The following is a 23916-nucleotide window of genomic DNA, read 5'->3' as shown; positions in this document are numbered from 1 at the left end:
CAAACCGAAGGCTCAGTAGTGCTTTCATGGTATTTGGCTAGCAACTGTTACAGCTTGTTATTCTATGTAGTCCGAAGACCTGTGCAGTCATTATTGGGTCTCAGAGACAGTATGATAATGAATTTGCTTTCTTTTACCAAAGAAGTTCATCATATAAGCACATATCCTAGTTCCAATTTTACTGAAGGTGTTTTCTTAGAGTATGCTAATGTTTTTGATGACAAATTGGGCAAACTTCCAGTTGTGTATTCCATGAAGTTACACCCACAGGTCAGTCCAGTCGTCAGACCAGCAAGAAAAGTTTCGATAGCTGTGCAGGGTAAAGTCAAAGCTCAGTTGGATAAAATGGTGCAGCAAGGTGTAATTTGTCCAGTTACAGAACCAACTGAATAGATGTCATCCATAGTAGCATCTCACAAAAAAAGCTCAGACAAAATCCAAATATATATTGACCCAAGAGATTTGAACAAAGCATTAAAGAGACCGCATCATCCAATGCGTACAGTCGACGAAGTAGCAGCCCTAATATCTAATGCCAATGTTTTTTCTGTCTTGGATGCAAAAAGTTCATTTTGGCAAAGGATGCTTGATCGCAAGTCCTCATTAGTGACTACTGTCAGTAACCAATTTGACAGATGTAGATTCTTCAGGATGCCATTTGGAATAAATTCTGCAAGTGAAGTCTTCCAGCTTGCAATGGAACAATTTTTTTCAGGTTATCCTTGTTCCATAATAGTAGATGATTTATTGTCTCAAGGCAGTGGTGAAGCAGAGCATGACAGAAACCTTAAAGTTTTAGAGCACGTGAAGTGAACTTAAAAGCTCAGTCCTCTGAAGTGCCAATTCAGACTACCAGAAGTTACATATGTAGGTCTTTAATTTACTAGCCCTGGCTTGAGACCAGACCTGTCCAAGCAAGCAACCATTCTTGAGATGCCAGCACCAGATAATGTTCAGGCTCTGTAACGTTTTCTTGGTATGGTCAACTATTTAGGCAAGTTTATACCAGACTTCAGTGAATTGACAGCACCTTTGAGAGAGCTGAAGAGCAAAAATGTTATATGGTCTTGGTTGGAACAGCACCAGAAGGCATTTGAAGACCTTAAGCAGAAAATTGCCACCCCACCTACATTAAGATATTGTGATGTCAGTAAACTAGTAAATCTTTCCTGTGATGCTTCAAAATTTGGTCGTGGTGCAGTTATTCTTCAAGTAGGCAGACCAGTTGCCTGTGCATCTAGAACTCTTCCCCAAACTAAAATGCAGTATGCTCAAATTGAGAAAGAACTTTTGGCAAGTGGTACTTGCACATTCAAAGTTTCATGATTATATCTATGGTCGAGCTGTTCAGATTGAAATTGATCACCAACCTCTAGTTACTATTCTAAAGAAGCCTATGCATTCAGCTCCAGTGAGATTACAAAGAATTAGGGTGCTCAAACTGCAACAGTACAACTTCAAAATGGTCTGTGCAAAAGGCAAACATTTTTATCTGGCTGATATCTTCTCTAGATTGCCCAGAAATACAACAGAACAGCTTTACACAGATAATTTTGACTTTGACGTCATGGAAGTGCGTAATATTTCTACCATGAGACTTGATGAGCTGAGAAATCATACAAAGACTGATCCAATCTTCCAAAAGCTCAACCACAACATTAATGTTGGATGGCTGTTAAGCAATCTAGTGTACCACCTGAAGTGCAGACTTATTTTCCTTACAGAGATGAGCTGTTGATGGAAGATGGCATTATTTTCAAAGGTCCCAAAATTGTTGTTCCTGCTTCTTTATAACATGAATATATCCAGATTTTGCATCGTGGTCACCCAGGTTCATAGATATATCAAAAGAATGGTGAGAACTAGTATTTTGGCCTTCTCTAGTAAAGACATTGATAAAATACTTTCTTCTTCTTTAGTATGCAATAGTACTAAACTGCATTTGCAAAAAGATCCACTTCATCTAAGTCAAGTTTCTGAACTACCTTGGTCAACTGTAGCCACTGATATATTCAAGTGGAATAATCAGCATTACTTAGTTTTGGTAGACTGTTATTCGAACTGGTTTGACATTGATTTACTACCTAACTTAACATCCACTACTGTTATCACCAAGTTGAAACGTTATTTCTCAGTCCATGGTAGTCCACACAAAGTTATTTCTGACCATGGTATCCAATTTACCCAGTCACTTTCAGAAATTTGCAAAAGAATGAGACTTTGTACATGTTACTAGTAGTCCATATATCTTCAGTCAAATGGACTAGCTGAATGTGCAGTGCAGAGTGCAAAGCAATTACTCGAGAGGTCAAAGCGTGATAATACCAATGTCTTTTTGAATTTACTTAATCTCAGATACATATCCCATGACGGTATACTTGGCTCACCTGCTCAGAAACTTCTGTCTAGGCTTAGTTCCAGTTTGTTGAGGCCTAAAGTTAAGAACAACAGGACAATTAGAGCCCAATTATTCAGAAAGCATTCTTTCCAGAAGTGCAGTTATGATAAATTGAGCAGATTTCTTCATCCATTGAAAGAAGGAGAGACATTGAGGATACAAACTGCGAAAGATTTCAACCAGATTGGTCAAGTAACAGGTATATGTACCGAGCCAAGATCCTACTTTGTAGACTCTGAGGGTGTAGAGTACAGGAGAAATCAGACATCATCTTCCTGTACCAGAATCAATATTGCAGCATTGTTCCCGTGATACAGACTCTAGATCTCAGAGCAATCCAGACAGATTGTTGCAGAACGTGTCTTAACTTCTGTTTCCATTCCTGAAGATGTTCTGATTTCCCTAAAGTTGAACATTCAGCAGAGACAGTCTCAGTTGCTATACCTGATTCTGATTTCTATGTCACATGATTTGGTCGTATTTCCAGACCTAGTGTGAAATACACAGCAACCTGGATATAATTGTTTGTGTATTTAGTTCTGTATAATTGCATGACAAAGAATAATTTGTATTGATTGCATGTCAGTTAATGTCATCAACATTGCATGACTTATCTCTCAAAGAGGGAGGATGTAGAATAGAATAGTGTGTGTATGTTGTACCTTTAAGAAGCGTTTCAAGGTTGGCACATTCATATAAATAGCCAGCACGTGCTAGCTTCAGTGCCATTTTGTGAGTGCAGCCAAAGAGTGAGCATATATGAATGTAATAGCTAGTTTGTTTATAAGTTTATCTAAGTTAAAATTATTAAGCCTCAATCCTGATGTGTTTGTACATAATAAAGCTACTTGAACAGAACCCACAAAGACTTGTCTACTTCCTGACTAGACGAGCGACACCCTCCATCTAAAAGTGAGAGAATCCTGCATTCTTTGGATGTGCACAGGCAACTCAGATACTACCTGGATAAAACAAAGCCTATCTGTAAATCTGAACACTTGTTTGTGTCCTACCACCCTAGGGCCCATTGTCAGCCGGTTTCCAAGCAAACTATTTATTTTTGGATTTCTAATGCTGTTTCTGTTACTCAGCCAATGGTAAGAGCCTTTCTTCTCCAGTAAGGTCACACTCTACTAGAGCAGTATCCTCTTCTGAGGTTTTCCTTTAAGGGTTTGGACACTTGTTCTATCCTGGAGGTGGCTACCTGGTCCTCTGTTCATATTTTCACTAAACAATATAAACTCTTGTCATCTCCAAATCCAGGGCTGCTTTTGGTAGGGCTGTTCTGCTTGGCTTTGTAGAAAAAGCTTCTGCCCCTCCTCCTCTCCAGCTTTCCCAAGCATGAACTTTGGCATTCTCCCATATGTGATGACTCACAAGAGTTTGAACATTGTAATATCGAACCATGAAGTTCGAAACCCGATAATTACAAAAACATAGAACAGCGATTTTTTTCCCAGGGAAAGAAATCGCTGTACCGTTAACAAAAAAAAAAAAAGCACACTTTAAACTTAAACTAAAGTGGGGGGCTTTGCCCCCACCCCCCTACTTAAATATACCAACTCCGAGATCACACCACAGTGGAGGAAATAAAACAGCCCACCAATTTTTTTCCCTGGGAAAAAAATCGGTGTGCCATGGCTTCGCTATTTTCGAATTAAGGACATTTGGGTTCGATATTACAACATTCGGATTCCTCTGAGTTCGACGTAGTATAGACCCTGTGAGGAATAGTGCAGCATATGAATAGAAGGACATAGAAGAGTTGTGTAAAATCTTACCATAACAATAGATGTCCTCCTCTTCTATATGCTGCAGTATTGCTACCCCCCCCCCCGCCTTCCCCCTGCTGCTTGCCTGTCTTTCCTGGTCATGTGTTTTTCACCTAGGCACAGGCTGGTGCTTGGCGGCATTACGTTCTGAGGGTAGTGCGTGCTGACATCCGCTTTATACCAGATGTCCCTTTATGACCGAAGTATGCAAGAGGATGTATGCCATTGCATGTAAGATGTGCAAGAGGAAGCACTTAGACTCCCTGAAGAGTTTTTCCCTGAAGATACTGATTTTGATGAAGGGGGAGGTTCCCAAAATTCACCACCAGATGTCTCCTTTGGAGACATTCTAGAGATCCTGAAACAGAGGGGTGACTGGACTTCCCTTCAGCCTTCCTCGGAGGAATTGGTATACCTAGAGGCTTTCCATGCCTGACCTGTACCTCCTGGATCTCTCCGCTTGCTGATGATCTGTTTACATTGATTGCACAGTGGGCTTGGAAGATACCGGAGTCTATCAAGATAATCCCAGATACCATATCGTATTTTGTCATCTCCTCAGGATCAGCAGCATTGGGCGAAAGGAATACCAACAGATGCCATGGTGGTAGTGGCAGCCACCAAAAGGAACTTGTTTGGCCTAAGTCCTACTATCCATCCTCCTAGTAAAAAGTTGAGGTCGATGGATAGATTCAGGAAACGTATATACACTTCATCGGCCTTCGCGCTAAGATCCTTGAATTACATGGCACATTTCAAGAGACTTCAGCGAGATCTGATAAAAGAACTATCAGATATTCTGACAGAAGTAGTAGCTTAAGTGGTTCAAGAAAAGGTAACTTTTCAGCTGGCATCCCTAGATTCTGTTTGGGACTTGTCCATGAGGCATATTGTGCATGCAGCCAAAGGGACAATGAGGGCAGGAGGTTCGGGCATAACCATTAGGAAACATGCCTGGATGCACTTATGCGATTTAAGTCTTTTTTCATCAGTGCTCTGTTTGATGGAACATTCCTTTTTTAGCCCCAAAGTTAAAGACACCCTTGCCAGATGTGAGAAAGATGGAAAGACCCTTTCTGACATGTGCGTACCCTTTTCCACTCCTCAGCGGTCTTACTCCAGGAACCAGAGAAGTGGGAAGCTATGGTTCAAGAAGTCCCAAGGACCTCCCCACAACTTCCCTCTGGGCAGAGGGGGGAGTAACAATGGAAGATGCCATGCATACATGAGGCAGAGGTGGCCCACAAAATCAGGGTTCTAGGGATTCTTTCTCTGGTAACTCTCATCAGCTATTTATTCCTGCACCCACCTGCCTGGGTGAGGATAGCAACTTGACACTTGGGTGCAGAGGATTATAACCAGAGGTTACAATATCCCTTTCTCAGAAGAACCCAGCAGATTGAAGGCAATCCCAGACGTGCCACCGAGTCACAGGGATGCAACAGTCTTAGAAATTCAAAAAACTGCTCAACAGGAGTCACCCAAGCAGTCCCACCAGACCAGATAGGATCCGGAGTTTACTCAGGATTCTTTTTAGTTCCAAAGAAAACAGGGGACTGGAAAGCATCTCAGTCAGTGTAACAAATCAGTTCAATCAACCAGTTCCAGATGGTCACAGTTCGGGCTGTACTTCCGTTCTTAGGAAAAGACAATTGCATGTGCTCAAGTAAATCTTCAGGATGTGTATTATCACATAAAAGTGGACAAGCAGTCCGGAAGATTCCTGCACTTTCGGCTGGGAGACAGTCATTATCAGTTCAGAGCCCTGCCTTTTGGTCTCACCACAGCCCTCAGGGTGTTCAACAAATGCATGGCAGTGGTCGCAGCCCACTTCAGACTGCAAGGATTCCATGCGTTTCCATACCTAGATGACTGGCTCCTCACCACTCCCACCAGGCATCTACTCTTACAGGTAAGAATCTGTGATCTTCACACTTGTTCCTCGCTGGGGATCACTATAAACTGTGAATAATCCCATCAAGAGCCAATACAGCAATTAGAATTTATAGGAGCGATGCTAAACACAAACTCCAGCATTGCAGCTTTTCCTCCAGAAAGACTTCAGAGAATAAGATTGCAAGTCAGTCAGATTATTCGCAGCAAAAAGGTGACTGCAATGCTGCTGCTACAAACTCTAGGATCAATGTCAACCTCCATCACTCTAGTTCCCCTTGCAAGATATCACATGTAGATTCTTCAGTGGCTGTTGGCGTCCCAGTGATCGTTACTGAATCGGCCAGTGTCACATCTGGTGTTAATCACCAACTTATGCAAGACAGAACTGAGTGGTGGTGGCTTCACTCCAGTGAAATTTTGTCAGGAAGACCCGTTGTCCCTCTTCATCCCCAAGCCAAAGTGACCACAGATGTGTCCCGGATAGGGTGGGGGGCATTATCTGGGAAAGATGGTCAAAGGCAGTTGGGCCTAGGTAGAGATCAAGTTTGCACATCAGTGTTCTAGAGATGAGGGTAGTGCTCTTAGCATTGCAAGCATTCCAAGAAACCCTCCCCTCTGGAACGATTGCAATTCAAACAGACATGTCAGTAGTCTGGTGCATCAGCAAGCAAGGGGGAACCAGATCTTACCCTCTTTGCCGAGAAGCATTCAGAATATGGCAATGGGCAATTTCATCTGACTGCTTTCTAATTACAATGCATATTCCGGCTAGCTCCAACATGATTGTGGACAAATTGAGCAGGATCATCCTAATGCCTCACGAGTTGTCTCTCAGTCCATTGGTGGAAGAAAAGATATTCTGCCACTGGGGTCGCCCTGCAGTGATCTCTGTGCATCCCCCTTGACCAGCAAGTGCAGCAACTACTTTGCCCTAATTCCCCCTCCAGGGGAGTCACCAAGAGATGCTCTCCTTCACAATTGGCCCCCCGGTCTGTTGTATGCCTTTCCATCGATTCCTCTTATATCCCAGTTTCTAAAGAAAGCCAACAGGTCATAAAACAAAATAATTCTCATTGCCCCATTCTGGCCTCATCCGGTGTGGTTTCTCTTTCTTTGGCCTCATCTAATTCGGAAACCTTGGACACTGGTCCCAGATCCAGACCTTTTGCCCCATCTGGATGGACTAGTTCATCCGAATCTTCAAAATCTCAAGCTTAATGCATGGTTTCTCCAGTTTCAATGATTGCAAGGCATTCTACTCTCACTTCACTAGTTCAACAAATTGTTCTAGCTTCCCACAAACCTTCGACTAGAAGGTCGTACTTCAGCAAATGGCAAAAATTTTCAAAATGGGCTTCAAGAGACTAATTTTGATCATTTTCAGCACCAGTTGACAAGGCCCTGGAGTTTTAACATTGCTTTTGAAGCAGGAGCATCTGTCTCGACCATACGAGTGCATCTAACTGCATTCTCAAATTTTCATAATGGTTTGAATGACATAACGGTAATGTCCCACAAACTTTGTAAAGCCTTTCTGAAAGGAACGTTGATGCTCAGACCCCCATGCAAAGACCCTTCTGCACCTTGGGACTTGAGTCTGGTACTTCATTCTGTAATTACTTCTCATTTTGAACCTTCTGCAGCTTGCGAGCTGAAGTTTTTATCCTGGAAAACATTACTTCTGATATCCTCCTTGCAGAAGTAATAGCTATCTGAGCTGCAAGCATTACCTTGCAAACCTGCATACCTTACTTTCCATAAAGACAGGGTTTCCTTGTGAACCAATCCTTCTTTTCTACCAAAGATGGTGTCCAAAACCAATACCAACCAGACAATTCAACTTCCAGTTTTCTATCCTAATTTTTCAAACAAGGGTGAATATTGTCTACGTTTACTAGATGTGCATAGACAATTGTGTTTTTACCTTCACAAAATAAAGGAAATATGAAATCGGACCAGTTATTTCTTTCTCTTCTGCTACTATGGGAAAACCTGTTTCTAAAGTTACTCTGTCTGAATGGCTTAGACTGTACAATTTTCATTTATAACAAAAAGAAAGTGCAATTACCAGGACCTGTTAAAGCACATTCAACAAGGGCAGTAGCCACTTCTGCAGTCTTTCATTCCACAGCTTCTATTGATGATGTTTGTGCAGCGGCTACCTGGGCTTCCCCTCATACCTTTGTTACTCCTTACAGGCTGGATCTGCTCTCTAGGGGACTAGCGTCATTTTGCTCGAAGATCTCAGGAATATTCTTCTGTGAGACCTCCCAGGATTTAGGTAGCTGCGGACTCTGTCCCACAGTTGAGGAATAAGTGAAGATTGCCAACATTAAATAAAGAAGTTGTGCCTTACAATACTGTTCCATTTGTGTTGTCTGTCTTCACTTATCTTTGACATCCCCACCCTCCTTCCCCCTGCCCTTCAGTTTCTCTGTGGAAAGAATCTTTCTCAAAATATTGTCTTTCAATTTTTAGGAATACAGATATGGTCGCTGGTCTGTTACTGCTGTCTGTCACTATTTTATGCAAACTCGATTTGAGGTAATCCTTTGAGGAGCAGTATGGGTAAAGCTTAGCTCAAGAGTTTTGGAGGGCGCAAGCTGAACTAACAGCCAAGTCAGTTCCGATATATGGAACCGAACCCACAGTCAAGGATAAGTGGATATCGACAACACAGATGGAACGTTATGGTAAGACATAACTTCTTTTTCACAGAAATTTGAGCTAGTCTACCAAAAGTTCACTGATTTTTAATGAAACACTGTGTTTTGTGTTCTTTAAAAAAGGAGAGGAACCCCTCCCTGTAAGTGGGTCTACTGTTTAGTCTAACACTGCTAGACCTTGACTTGAGCTTGTTCTGCTTGAACAGCAGCCACGTATACTGCCACTTAAGACCTATTTTGGACTGCATTCTATAGTTTAATGAAACACTTAGAGGTTAAGTCTAGGGGTAGTACAGGTTTTAGCATAACTCTGCTACAAGAGATTCTTTAACTGTCCACCTGCCAGTGGTGCTGATTTACTTAGTTAGATGCTACCAAACTGTAATATTAAGGTGACACTTCCAAAGAAGTAGGATAGTTACGATAACAGCAGTTGTTCAAGTAAAGATCACTGTAATAGGAACACATCATACCCTTCCATCCCTGTGATGCTAATTTAGATATGTGTATAGTTTTCTGTTAGTTTTTTTTTTTTTTTTTTTTTTTTTTTTACTGTTGGTGTTGCCTGAACTGTTCTTTGCTTGATACCTTTTAATTTAGACTGTATGATTCTTGTACCATAGGCATAGCTCTCCTTGTAGAGGTGACTTTCAGCCTTGATTTGAAGAGGGTGAATGCAGAGTTGCTTTTCTTGCTGTCTTACATTACTTGCGTAGGTGCCTTCATAGGGGTGCCAAGTTTGTTGTCACAAAACTAGTAATCAATACATTTTCAGATCCCTAGTGGCTATTACCATGTTTTGTCCTGAATGATTGAGGTTGAGGTGTACTGGGGTTTCTTTTCTGTGTGATATAGTGATCTTGGAGTTGATCTGATGTCCTTCGTGGATGCATCTGCAGTCATAACAGCTGGGTTGTCCTGTCGTCAGGCAGCCCGTCAGTCGGCCGGATTCCAAAGTCCGGGTCCGGCTTCGGCTGATGTCGCTCTTCACCCGACGTCATCTCTGTGGGTCTTCGGGTATAAAGGCACAACCCCACGCCATTTTCCTCAGTCTTTCTTGCGCGTGGCGCGAAGCAGAAGCGGTTCGCAAGTGCCGATCGGTCGGATCCAGAGATTACTTCTACCGAATACTACTTGAAGACTTCTAAAGCTAAGTACCCGTTGAGGACTCTTTCTTGCCTCAGCCGATGTCAGAAAAAGTTAATAATTGTTTAACCTGTGGGAAACAAATACCTCATAAGGATTTCCATTCTTACTGTCTGCCTTGTTTAGGCCCAGCCCACGGCGTAGCAGCCTGTTCAGCCTGCGCTTCTTTCAACCGACGAGCGGCAGGCGTCGGTCGGAGTTTGCAGAACAGTTTTGGGTCTGACTTGATGCGCGTTATGTCGTCGGATCCTCCGACAACACTTTCTGCCAAAAGCGCCAAAGAAAGACCGACACTCGCGGTCTGTGGTTTGGCGAAACCATGCTTAAGCAAACGAGTGTCTCGGTTTCGGCGAAACCGAGAAAACTGATAAAGGTACAGCGAATCTATCTCCACAGCTGAGGCCCTGCTACAACTCCTGAATTGGCCTCAGAAATTTTAGCCACTACGGTGGCTACCACTGACTTATCAGACACCATTCCTTGGATGTCTCTACCCCAGCGTGGTGCTGCTAGGCCTCCAGCAGCCATGTCCATTAAGGCCTTCGCCAGGGCTAAAGCAGCCAAGACTAAGAAAACAGTGCCTGTTAAACCACCTTCAACTAGACCCTCTTCTAGTTCTCAAATGCTTACTTTGGCAGAAGATTTAATTTCATTAATTAGAGGATCTCAATCTCACCCTGACAGGGCCTCTCAGCCCCAGAGAAGAGACCTAGGGCAGAGCCCCCTGAGCCAGTGTCCTCTGATGATTCTGCTGATGAATCAGACATAACTGACCAGCCAGAGGCCCCTTTCTCCAATTTTGAAGATTCTGATGCTGAAGAATCCATTCCAGCTGCTTCCCCTCCAGAAGAATTCTCCTTTGAAACCTTACATGCCATGCGGGAGCAGTTCCAATGGCAGCAACAAGATTTTTCAGATTCCAGAAAAAGACTTAGAACCTTTCTGCACCTTCCACAGCACAGGCCCTTAGCTATACCTCCTGTTCTCTCTGTGGTAGATGATGCTTTCAACGATGTCTGCTCTGCTCCAGATTCATTACCCCCGGCCCCTGCCAAACCAGACAGATTTTACAGGGTACCAGATACTCATCACCACCTTTACAAGGCTCCACTTGCAGACCCCGAAACTATTTCCCAGGGTCCCAAGGCAGTAGCCGACCATAACTAAAACCCTATTCCTTCTGAAAGGGAAGCAAGGTCATTAGATAGATGGGGTAAAAAGGTTTACACTTCAGCTACTCTCTCAGCTAGAGCTTTAAACTGTCAGTTTCACATGATACAATACCAAGAGTTTATGCTTGATCAGTTAACTAAAAAACTAACCACTGATGAATCTCTTGACAAGAAATATGTATTAGAAATGGTAAATAACATACAACAGGTTAGTAACCATTCCTTAAAATGTGGCTATGATGCACTGGAGCTTCATTTAGATCAGCCATGACTGGCACAGTAATTAGAAGGCATGCATGGCTAAAGGAGCAAGCTCTACCGGATCATGTTAAAGCTAAGTTGCTAGATGCTCCTATGGATAAGACAAGTTTGTTTGGTGCACCTGCTCAGCAGGTTATGAAGAAAATGGAAGAAAAGGCAAAATCAGTTCAAACTGTTAAAGATTTCCTGCAGGTTCAACCCCCTAGGTTTAGCAGGAATTGGCCTGCCAAAAATTGGTCCTTTCCTGACTCCACAAGATTTCAAAGGGGCAGGAATAGACGTCCCAGAGGCAGAATCCAATCCAGAGGAGGTGCCTACAGAGGACGACAGTGGCAAGGTAACAACAGAGGTACAGACACAACCACTGCCACTACATCAACACACCAACAGTGACTTAATCCTAAATCCGCCTACCAGGGAACAAATAGCAGCTCCTCTAGGCGGAAAGTTAACCTTATTCTCAAAGAACTGGCACCACATAACAAAAGACAAGTGGATTTTACAAACCATAGATCAAGGTTACAGATTCCATTTCCACACTTTACCAGTCAAAAAAGGAATGCCAAATCTGCCTCCAAATCAAAAAACAGAGGCTTTACAACAGATAATGGAGTTAGCAAACATGAGAGCTGTGGAAAAAGTGCCAACAGCAGAGCAAGGAAAGGGTTCTACTCCAGACTATTCCTAGTTCCAAGAAAGGAAAAAAGTTGGAGACCAATTCTCGACCTGTCTACCTTGAATACATACATCATTGTCCCAAAATTCAAAATGCTGACCCTACAGCAACTTCTTCCCATGCTGGGCAAGGAGTGTTGGCTGGTAACTCTAGATCTCAAGGAGGCATACCTGCACGTCCCCATTCGACCAATCTGCAGAAGATACCTCAGATTCCTTGCAGGATCAGAGCACTATCAATTCTCAGCATTGCCTTTTGGCTTATCTACTGCGCCCAGAGTATTCACAAAATGCCTGGCATCAGTAATCGCACATTGCAGACTACAGGGAATTCAAATTTACCCATACCTGGACGACTGCCTGCTACAAGGGGACAACAAAAGCAAGTTGACAACAGATTTACGAAGGGTCATTTACTTGCTACAAGCACTGGGATACACAGTCAATTTACAAAAATCAAGGCTGATACCATCCCAAACAAGGACTTTCTTGGGAGCGGAATTGGACACAGTAAGGCAAATGGCATTCCTAACTACAGAAAAACAAAAAGAACTCCTCTTTACTTCTTGGCACTAACAAAACTGAGCAAGTTAACAGCAAGAAGGTACTGCAGGCCTTGGGTTTCATGGCATCATGCATAATCTTGGTCCCATTTGCCAGACTACATATGAGAAAACTACAGTGGTACCTAAGGAATTTATGGTCCCAACACAGACACAGTCTAGAAACAGAAATCCCACTAATTCCATGCTTAAAACAGGAGTTCCTATGGTGGGCTCAGGCATGCCAGTCCAACCCAGGCCTTCCCTTTCGCAGATGTCAAGCAAGCCAGAGCATCACAACAGGCGCTTCAGGCCTAGGATGGGGGCCCCATATGCTGGACAAATGCGTGCAAGGATTGTGGACTCAGGATCAACCGCCTGCACATCAACCTAAAAGAAATGCTGGCCGTAAAACTGGCAATCCAAAAGTTCAGACCATTTCTCAAAGAGGGCCAGTTGATGATAAGGACAGACAACACCACAGTCATGTGGTACATCAACAAACAGGGAGGCACTCATTCATACCCCCTATGCAGAATGACTTTGGAGCTGTGGACCCTGGCACTCAGCTACAACATCCAGCTACAGGCAATATTTGTACCAGGAAAGCAAAATATTCTAGCAGACATATTAAGCAGAACCACATCAGATGCCCACGAATGGCACCTGCACCCGGACATCTTCAAGACCATCTCAAGGAAATGGGGAATGCCTCAGGTAGATCTATTCGCATCACCTCACAATCAACAGCTCAAAAAATTCTGCACAAGGACATTCCACCCACTAGCATGGAAAGTGGATTCGCTCTCCTTCAGCTGGAAAGGCCTAACAGCATATGCATTCCCACCTCTTCCCTTGATACACAAAGTACTACTAAAGATCAAGGAAGAACATCCAAGGATAATCCTGATAGCTTGATTTTGCTGTTTTGGTTTTGTGACCTTTATTTTTAGGGTCTTCTGATATCTGGGGCAAGAAAAAGGGACTGAGGATATGGCGTCGGTCATGCTTGCATTTTGTACCCTGGCGTCCTGATGTGTCCGGTCAAATGCGCCCTTGACCCGACGTCATGCTATACTTTGATATTGGACGACCGAGGACAGCCCGGACTACCAAGTGTAGGACTGCAGCAATGTGGATCTTGAACATCTACATTTATGAGTGAGTACAAAACTGTACTTTTCTATCTAATTTTTCAAACAAGGGTGAATATTGTCTCGTTTACTAGATGTGCACCAGACAATTGCGTTTTACCCTTCACAAAATAAAGGAAATATGAAATCGGACCAGTTATTTCTTTCTTCTGCTACTATGGGAAAACCTGTTTCTAAAGTTACTCTGTCTGAATGGCTTAGACTGTACAATTTTCATTTATAACAAAAAGTGCAGTACAGGACCTGTTAAGCACATTCAACAAGGGCAGTAGCCACTTCTGCAGTCTTTCATTTCCACAGCTTCTATTGATGATGTTTATTATAGGCGACTACCTGGGCTTCCCTCATACCTTTGTTACTCCTTACAGGCTGGATCTGCTCTCTAGGGACTAAGCGTCATTTTGCTCGCGAAGATCTCAGGAATATTCTTCTATGAGACCTCCCAGGATTTAGGTATTTCGGACTCTGTCCACAGTTGAGGAATAAGTGGTGCCAACATTAAATAAAGTTGGCCCTTACAATACTGTTCATTTGTGTTGTCTGTCTTCCTTATCTTTGACATCCCACCCTCCTTCCCCACTTCAGTTTCTCTGTGGAAAGAATCTTTCTCAAAATATTGTCTTTCAATTTTTAGGAATACGAGATATGGTGGCTGGTCTGTTACTGCTGTCTGTCACTATTTATGCAAACTCGATTTGAGGTAATCCTTTGAGGCAGTATGGGTAAAGCTTAGGCTCAAGAGTTTTGGAGGCATAAGCTGAACTAACAGCCAAGTCAGTTCCGATATATGGAACCGAACCACAGTCAAGATAAGTGGATATCGACACTTTAGATGGAGCGTTATGGTAAGACATAACTTCTTTTCACAGAAATTTGAGCTAGTCTACCAAAAGTTCACTGATTTTAATGAAACACTGTGTTTGTGTTCTTTAAAAGGAGGAACCCCTCCTGTAAGTGGGTCTACTGTTTAGTCTAACATAGACCTTGACACATTCTGCTTGAACAGCAGCCACGTATACTGCCACTTAAGACCTATTTTGGACTGCATTCTATAGTTTAATGAAACACTTAGAGGTTAAGTCTAGGGGTAGTACAGGTTTTAGCTTAACTCTGCTACAAGAAATTCTTTAACTGTCCACCTGCCAGTGGTGCTCATTTACTGAGTTAGATGCTACCAAACTGTAATATTAAGGTGACTCTTCCAAAGAAGTAGGATAGTTACGATAACAGCAGTTGTTCAAGTAAAGATCACTGTAATAGGAACACATCATACCCTTCCATCCCTGTGATGCTACTTGAGATATGTGTATAGTTTTCTGTTAGTTTTTTTTACTGTTGGTGTTGCCTGAGCTGTTCTTTGCTTGATACTTTTTACTTTAGACTGTATGATTCTTGTACCATAGGCATAGCTCTCCTTGTAGAGGTGACTTTCAGCCTTGATTTGAAGAGGGTGAATGCAGAGTTTTTTTACTTGCTGTCTTACATTACTTGCGTAGGTGCCTTCATAGGGGTGCCAAGTTTGTTGTCACAAAACTAGTAATCAATACATTTTGAGATCCCTAGTGGCTATTACCATGTTTTGTCCTGAATTATTGAGGTTGAGGTGTACTGGGGTTTCTTTTCTGTGTGATATAGTGATCTTGGAGTTGATCTGTTATCTATAGTAGGAATGTGGGTACAGACCCCCACATCGGGGGAGGGGCACAGGGGGCATGCAGTCTTAAAAAAATACTTTTTAGTGTTCTTGTTTTATATTGGATGCCATTCATATTTAAGTAGTATTGCTCTTGTGATTGCAGATATATGTTGATCACGAAAGTCTGTGAAACCCAGTTTTCAGAAGAATGACGACAGCCACAAACAAGTGCTCTAAGAAAACCCAGTTGAAGTGATTCTGTTACACAGACTTCTTAAATATCTACTGTAATGATAAGCATCCTACACAGCTGTACTTTATTTCTGGATTTACAGGACGTTTGCCTCGTAGTAGTGGGGGATAACTGCTAGACTCGGGGGGGGGGGGGCTAGGTGTATTTATATGATGCATGCAAGATGTCACAACATTTGCTGGCATCAAGCATGCACACCATGATCATTGGATCTTTAAGAAGAAATTGCTGGACTGGGGTTAGTGCAGAGAGTGAACCCATTTTTAAAACCCACCAAAGAGGTTTTCATTGTAAATTGTGCTATACTTAAGTAACATATCTTATGTTCTATAAATATGTACAAATGCCTCAGCTTCCTTTTACCGCAATTGCACCACTGAAACATATCACTGCCACCACCCACATTTATGTTCTGTGTGTTGCATGATGCCTCATAATTAGTGTCATTTCCATTTATTGTACATATTATTCACACTGGAGTCTTAAATATTATATCAGATGTTTAACACATTAGCAGTTTTATTTGTATTTGTTTTAGTTTTCCTGAGCCTCATGATTTTTTGCATATGTTTTGTTTTGATTTTACTAGGATGATTCTCACAGTTGTAAGTGGCTTGGTATTTGGCAGTGATGGCTACTATGTGAGTCTGGCCTGGACCTCCTGTGCACTGATGTACTTTATAGTAAGTATGATCCATCAGCTATTTTTTTTCTTTCCTTCTGAAGAAAACAAAAATCTCCTTTAAAGAAAACAATTTGTTTTACGTGGACAAGTGTTAATGTTTCTGAGCTGTATTGTATGTCTGTGGCCTCAATGAATACATTTAAGTAAAAGTTGAGGTGAAATAATATCTGCATTGTTTAATGGGCATCTTTATGTTACAGTGTGGTTCACTGAGCTATAGTCTTAAGTTTCTGAATTTTTCCCAAATCTCTTCATCTTGCCATCATTTTATACTGACATTAGGTGAAACAGAGATGTGGATAAGACATAATCCATACTGCTCATAGATCTCAGCTTGACTTTCTTCACACCTGGTAATATTGGGTGTGGCCTGGAAGTGAGTATCTGAGTCAGCAGAGTGAACAAGGGTCTTGATGGTTAAGATGGGGCAGGCCAGACATTTCATGAAAAAAAAAATTACTACTGAGCATCTTATGTTTGTAATAGAGCAGGTGGACACAAATACCATGCTAATGTCCCAAACAATCTTTACTAGATTTCATCCTGAGGACTATACAGGTTAGTTTGTTCCACTTTAAAGTTAAAATCCACTTGAGAAGGTTCTAGAGTTTAAATAGCTTCCCTGAGTCTTGGCTTGGAGCTGGTTATTTATTTGCTTGCTTTCTGTACTAGGAACCGCAGTTATTCACAGCAACTTTTGAAGACTTTATTCAGGAAGTATACAGATAAGATTTCCCTCCAAAGGCACTGGCTCTTCTATTTTTCTAATATTTCTTTCCTAAAATGCTGTAAGATTGAATTTGACTACCATACCCAGTCACCAAACTGTTATTTCTGCTTACTTTCAGTGTAGAGAGAACCTTTTTTCATTCTTCATTTCACTGTTTTTCGTCTGCTTTTCTAAAGATAATCATAGTGGCACTGCACAGAAATGGGCTAGGACATAGGTTCATAGATGTGTACTAGGCTAATGGCCCTGGAGCCTTTACAAGCATAGCCCATATAAATGCCCTGGCATTGTGCCGCCCGACATTAGTTCCCAGTGCCTCTATCAAGTAGAGCCACTGGAGTGATCCCCGGGGTGAACTTTCTATTTCCCGTCCACTCATCAAGATTTCTCTTGAAGAGGGCCAGTGAGGTGCTCTGCATGACAGGTATGAAAAGTATATTCCAGAGCATGGGCAGTCTCTGGGTTATGAACCTGTCCCTCCAGCATGTTCTGTTGATTGTGGTAATGAGGTTGAGGTCTCTGGAGCATTTGGTGCAGAGGGATTGGGATTTCTTTAGATGTAGCATTTCTAACAGAGCTGGGTCAGACATGGCTTTGTAAGTCCAGCAGAGATCACCTCTTAGTAGACATTCATAAATGTTGTGCAGTTCTGTACATGCCTTGTGCTCACTGTAGTTTGTACACAGTCCATGTATCCCTACATTTTATAGATGATCACCCTGCTGTCACCACAGACAAACATCCCTTCCCTGTCTGTATCAGTGAAGTGATGTGTGCGCAGCAGTTATATTACCATTATTATTGTTCATATTTCAGGTATGGTTGCATAGGAATGTGCAAAGTACATGTCTAGTATCTGTGAAACTTGTACTACTCACAGACTTGCTGAAACTCTCCTTCTGGTGTAATGCAGTACCATGGAGTGTATTTCCAGCCCCACATTGTGTGTCCAATATGTTTGACAAGTGCGTTCATCCATGTGCTGACAGCTGCGCAGAGACCAGTAAGCAGCATTTGAGATCTTAACTTGCATATAGTTCAGTATTACACTTGGAGCTATTGTGTTTGTCTTTTTCTGCAAGTGAGAATAGTATTCCGGTGTACAGCTGCAGGAATCTCCATCATTAGCAGACTGTACCGCAGATTGTACCAGTAATTAGAAATAAGCACGTATACTCATAGTAAAAAAATCACAATTTCCTTAGATGTCATCACATGTTCATTGTACGGCTCTGACTGCTTAACATTTGTATCCCTTCAGACATGTCCATGTAGTGTATATACACGTTGAAGTATACTTAGAAATAACGAGCACCAAAACCAAGTAAAAAATATATGAAGAGGATCACCAAAGGAACTAATGGATAACTTGTCATTGAGCCCAGGTGGTTGACATGCATTTAATTTGATCTGCCACTTGAGCTCTAAATATTCAAGGAAGTCATCGTCGGGCCCCCCTCGTGGACCCAGGTCTACTTGTTCAAGTACAAAAATTTAAAATAATGTGTCGGGTGTACCTTTATATGCTTAAATAAAGCATTGGTTTCTTTATTTTTAGTATATCATAGTTGTGTTGATATATTCTTTGTCTGAGGGCTCTGATTGTCTTCCCCACATAGTACCCCTCACATACCATACAGGTTGCAATACATACCACTCCCTTGGTGTAACAATAGCACTACCTATTAGTAATAATTTTACCATAGTTCCTGACTGTAATGGATTCAGTGTGCAATATATAGGGGCATTGTCCACACCCCCCACATTTAAAAGTTCCACCTAGGCCTGCCTTTAACTTTTTCCTCTCCACCAGGCCTTTCAAGGAGGTGCCCTTTTTATAAACCACAAGAGGTTTTTTCCCCCAACCTTTTGGTGATCTTCTCATTTAAACAAAAAAATGGTCCAAAAATCATAAATGATGCTTCTAATGTTGAAAAAATCCCTAGTGAAGGGCAGGACACATGCCCTAGTAAAACTGTCAGTTTTGACCAAACCAGAGGTTCTATTCAAACTTTCAGGCTTCTCCATGAGTGTAGAATAAATACCCCCAGCTCTTTTTGATTTGACTTCTTCAGCTATGTCATTGACAAAGTTAAAGGGTTAACCTCTTTTCTGCAACATTCCCATTAGGACATCACATTCTTTAACAAAATCGTCCTGGTCAGACACCATTCTGGCCAATCTCACATATTGACCCATGACAAGGGATTTTTTCTGATGCAGAGGGTGGCAACTCTCAAAATGCAACAAAGAGTTAGAATAGGTAGGTTTTCTATAAAGGTGCAAAGTAAACCTACCCTTAAAGTGATCTTTCTTAATAGTAACATCCAGATAATTTAAGGGGTCAAGGTCCTTGGTCATGGTAAATTTCAAAAAGTTGGTAGTGTTGTTTATGTAAACGAAGAACCTATTCAGGTCATCTTCGCTCCCATGCCAAAATAAGACCATATCATCCAGGTACCGTCCATATAGTACCCACATGTCCTTGAATTCAGAGTTCACTACGTAGAGGTCTTCCCACTGTGCTAATACAATGTTAGCAAATGACGGTGCGCAACAGGCACCCATTGCCACCTCCTGCACCTGCTTGAATAAATGCCCCTCAAAAGTGATAAAATTGTTATCCAGAACCACTTCCATACAGGACCTGATAGTAAGGATAGTGTCATGGTTCAATGTACTGTTTAAGCATAAATAGTCATAGAACCATTCTAGTCTAACATCATGGGGTATTACTGAGAAGAGGTCACAAATGTCAATGGTGACCAAGATCAAGTCCTCGTGCTACATACTGTTCTTAACTTTAGACAGAAAGTCCCAGGAGTCCTTGATCACCAGGTCTCTGTCATGGAGGGTGTGCTTAACAGTGTTGTCAATATATTTAGCCAAACTGAAGGTTTTAGAAGCTTTTGCATCGACAGTCGGTCATAAGGGGGAGGGGGGGGTCAGAGATACTCTTATGTATTTTAGGGATTCCAGAAATGGTAGGAATCCTAGGATGCTTAGTTTCCAAAAATCTAGAAATTTCTACAGTAATTTGCTCATTGAGTAAAAGTTGTTCAGTGTCTAAATCTATACCCCTGTATGATATATTCAACTCATTTTTGGAAACGTCTGTGTATGTGTCACTGTACAATAAGTCAGTCATTTTACTATTGTAGTCACACACATCCATGATAACAATTCCTCTCCCCTTATCCGGTATATAATCCCGATTTCATCATTCTCCAAAATATCACTGAGCAATGTAATTTCTTGCCTAGTTAAATGTACCATTGTGAAGAATCTTGAATATGATTTCAGCATTTACAATTATAGTAAGACAACTGTGAGTACTGATTGGGTAGAACTGTTCTCAAAAAGGCTCAACTTTGTGCCAACAACTGGTAGTGACATTGTCAATACTATGTTGGAGTTTAAATTATTCCCTAGGAAGTTGAATTTGGAACTCTTTTTTTTTCACAGAAGGGGGCTGGACAATGCATGTTGCAGGGGAATCAAGGCAGATTAAACAGACCAAGTACTTTTAGTCCCCCTATGCACCCGACAGTACAAATGTATGAAACCCTTTGTGAAAATTAATTCAGAAAAGTGGTTGCCAAAAATAATAACAAAAACCTTCTCGATAATAATGGGGCCAATAATTTAACTAGGCAAGAAATTACATTGCTCCGTGATATTTTGGAGAATGATGAAATCAGGATTATGAAACCAGATAAGGGGGGGGGAGGAATTGTTATCATGGATGTGTGTGACTACAATAGTAAAATGACTGACTTATTGTACAGTGACAGATACACAGAGGTTTCCAAAAATGAGTTGAATGTATCCTACAGGCGTATAGATTTAGACATTGAACAACTTTTACTCAGTTAGCAAATTACTGTAAAAACTTCTAGATTTTTGGAAACTAAGCATCCTAGGATTCCTACCATTTCTGGAATCCCTAAAATACATAAGAGTATCTCTGACCACCCCCCCCCCCCTTACGACCAGTTGTCGATGCAAAAGCTTCTAAAACCTTCAGTTTGGCTAAATATATTGACAACACTGTTAAGCACACCCTCGATAACAGAGACCTGGTGATCAAGGACTCCTGGGACTTTGTCTAAAGTTAAGAACAGTATGTACCATGAGGACTTGATCTTGGTCACCATTGACATTTGTGACCTCTTCTCAGTAATACCCCATGATGTTGGGACTAGAATGGTTCTATGACTATTTATGCTTAAACAGTACATTGAACAATGACACTATCTTTACTATCAGGTTCTGTATTTAAATGGTTCTGGACAGCAATTTTATCACTTTTGAGGGGCATTTATTCAAGCAGGTGCAGGGGGTGGCAATGGGCATATGTTGAGCACCGTCATAGCATTGTATTAGCACAGTGGGAAGACCTCTACATAATGAACTCTGAATTCAAGGACATGCGGGTACTATATGGACGGTACCTGGATGATATGGTCTTATTTTGGCATGGGAGCGAAGATGACCTGAATAGGTTCTTCGTTTACATCAATAACACTACCAACTTTTTGAAATTTACCATGACCCAGGACCTTGACACCTTAAATTATCTGGATGTTACTATTAAGAAAGATCACTTTAAGGGTAGGTTTACTTTGCACCTTTATAGAAAACCTACCTATTCTGACTCTTTGTTGCATTTTGAGAGTTGCCATCCTCTGCATCAGAAAAAATCCCTTGTCAAGGGTCAGTATGTGAGATTGGCCAGAATGGTGTCTGACCAGGACGATTTTGTTAAAGAATGTGATGCCCTAATGGGAATGTTGCAGAAAAGAGGTTTTAACTTTAACTTTGTAAATGACATAGCTGAAGAAGTCAAATCAAAAAGAGCTTGGGGTATTTATTCTACACTCTTGGAGAAGCCTGAAGGTTTGAATAGAACCTCTGGTTTGGTCAAAACTGACAGTTTTACTAGGGCATGTGTCCAGCCCTTCACTAGGGATTTTTTCAACATTAGAAGCATCATTTATGATTTTTGGACCATTTTTTGTTTGGATGAGAAGATCAACAAAAGGTTGGGGGAAAACCTCTTGTGGTTTATAAAAAGGGCACCTCCTTGAAAGGCCTGGTGGAGAGGAAAAAGTTAAAGGCAGGCCTAGGTGGAACTTTTAAATGTGGGAGGCGTGGACAATGCCACTATATATTGGACACTGATTCCATTAGAGTCAGGAAATATGGTAAAATTATTACTAATAGGAAGTGTTATTGTTACACCAAGGGAGTGGTATATATTGCAACCTGTATGGTATGTGAGAGGGGTACTATGTGGGGAAGACAATCAGAGCCCTCAGACAAAGAATATATCAACACAACTATGATATACTAAAAAATAAAGAAACCAATGCTTTATTTAAGCATATAAAGGTACACCCGACACATTATTTTAAATTTTTTGTACTTGAACAAGTAGACCTGTGTCCAAGAGGGTGGCCCGACGATGACTTCCTTGAATATTTAGAATTCAAGTGGCAGAGCAAATTAAATGCATGTCAACCACCTGGGCTCAATGACAAGTTATCCATTAGTTCTTTATTAAAATTAAAATCAGCTTTTTTATGTGATTTTATTCAAGATCTGTGTTTACATAATACATTGTCTATGTGGTTGGTAGGTGACAGTTGGTGTGTTGTAGTGGGCAGTTACTGTGATTATGTGTTACTAACTGCTTAATTATTTTACAGGAAATGATGTTTGCTTTGTCAACCAGTGGCTGTAAGGGTTAGGGTATTTAAATATGGCATTTTCTGTATGTTCTTCTTCTGATGAAGTCTTGTGATTTTGATGAAAGTGCTTAACTTTTTTCAATAAATTGTCTGGATTTAGTGCTGCAGTGTTCCTTTGGTGATCCTCTTCATATATTTTTTACACGTTGAAGTAGTTTACTCCTGGCACCAAACCATGTGGGACCTTTTGACTTATATTTCAACATGGTTAATAATGTTCTCACAATGTTTGAAGGTAGCAAAGGTGCTGCTCAACTTGTTCCGGAGGTGGAGGATATGTTGGGATGTGAATCTAACATATCGGTTTCTCATCTGCTGTTGAAGGCTTGGTTCCTTTCCTATGATGTGGAAGTCTTTTGTTTACCAGAATGAAGTATAGTATATTTTTTCACATTTAAATTGAGACCATTGCCCTTACAATTGTAGCATAGTATCACCCATGTTGAAGAAAAAAAATGATTGAATAACATCACTCAGGTTTACATTTCTCTGCAAACTTTAGCAACCATAGGCTGGGAATATTCATCTGAAGGTCTGTGAAATAGATTCACAAGTAGGATCAAATCCCACGATAGGTAAAACTAATAAACAAAGTGAACCCAGGAATCATCTCCTATTCAGAAAGAAATGCCACCAGTAATGGCCCAAAGAGCTGTTTTTCTCCAGTTTTATTCCACAAAGTAACTTTCTGGAATGAAATTGGAGAAAAACTGCTGTTTGTGCCATTACTGTTGCTGTTTTTTTCCATATTTGGAGCTGGTTCCTCGGTTTACTTGTCTATGAAATAGATGTCAGATAGAAGAAGGGCCAAACCGAGCTCTATGGTACACCTCATGAACCGTTTTTGCTTTTGGAAGTGGTGCTTACAACTGTGACCACAGGTGTGTTTTGTTCAACATCCAGTTAGCCATCCACCATGCAGCATAAGGATTTATATTCATTTGTACGTGTATTTCAGTAATGCCTGCATGAAGAATGATGTCAAAGCCTTGGTCAGGTCCAGACATGCTGTATGTGCTGTCAAACTGCTCTCCACTCCTTCAGTGAGGTTTTCAAAGAAATTAACTAAATTAAAGAGTTAGGACCTGCCTTTGGCAAAGCCAAACTGATGATGGTCCAGGGTTAAAAGATTTTCATTACCAGTGTCTGAATTAATAAGGTTTGAAATATGTTCCAT

The 23916-nt window shown here is 41.3% G+C and overlaps 1 protein-coding gene across 1 annotated transcript in view; it reads left to right on the top strand.

The window, feature by feature from the left end:
• YIF1A (Yip1 interacting factor homolog A, membrane trafficking protein) overlaps window positions 1-23916 on the top strand; it is a 466700-nt gene that overhangs the window by 337514 nt on the left and 105270 nt on the right. The window contains exon 7 of the mRNA XM_044075685.1: window positions 16161-16254. Within this exon, the coding sequence (XP_043931620.1) occupies window positions 16161-16254 (94 nt within the window). The remainder of the gene's footprint in view (window positions 1-16160; window positions 16255-23916) is intronic.

This window comes from Protopterus annectens, chromosome 6.part1 (genome assembly GCF_019279795.1).
Source record: "Protopterus annectens isolate FY-2018-M chromosome 6.part1, PAN1.0, whole genome shotgun sequence".
Lineage (NCBI taxonomy): Eukaryota > Metazoa > Chordata > Ceratodontiformes > Protopteridae > Protopterus > Protopterus annectens.
Note: the sequence above shows the minus strand (reverse complement) of the source record. Positions and strands in the feature narration are given on the sequence as shown.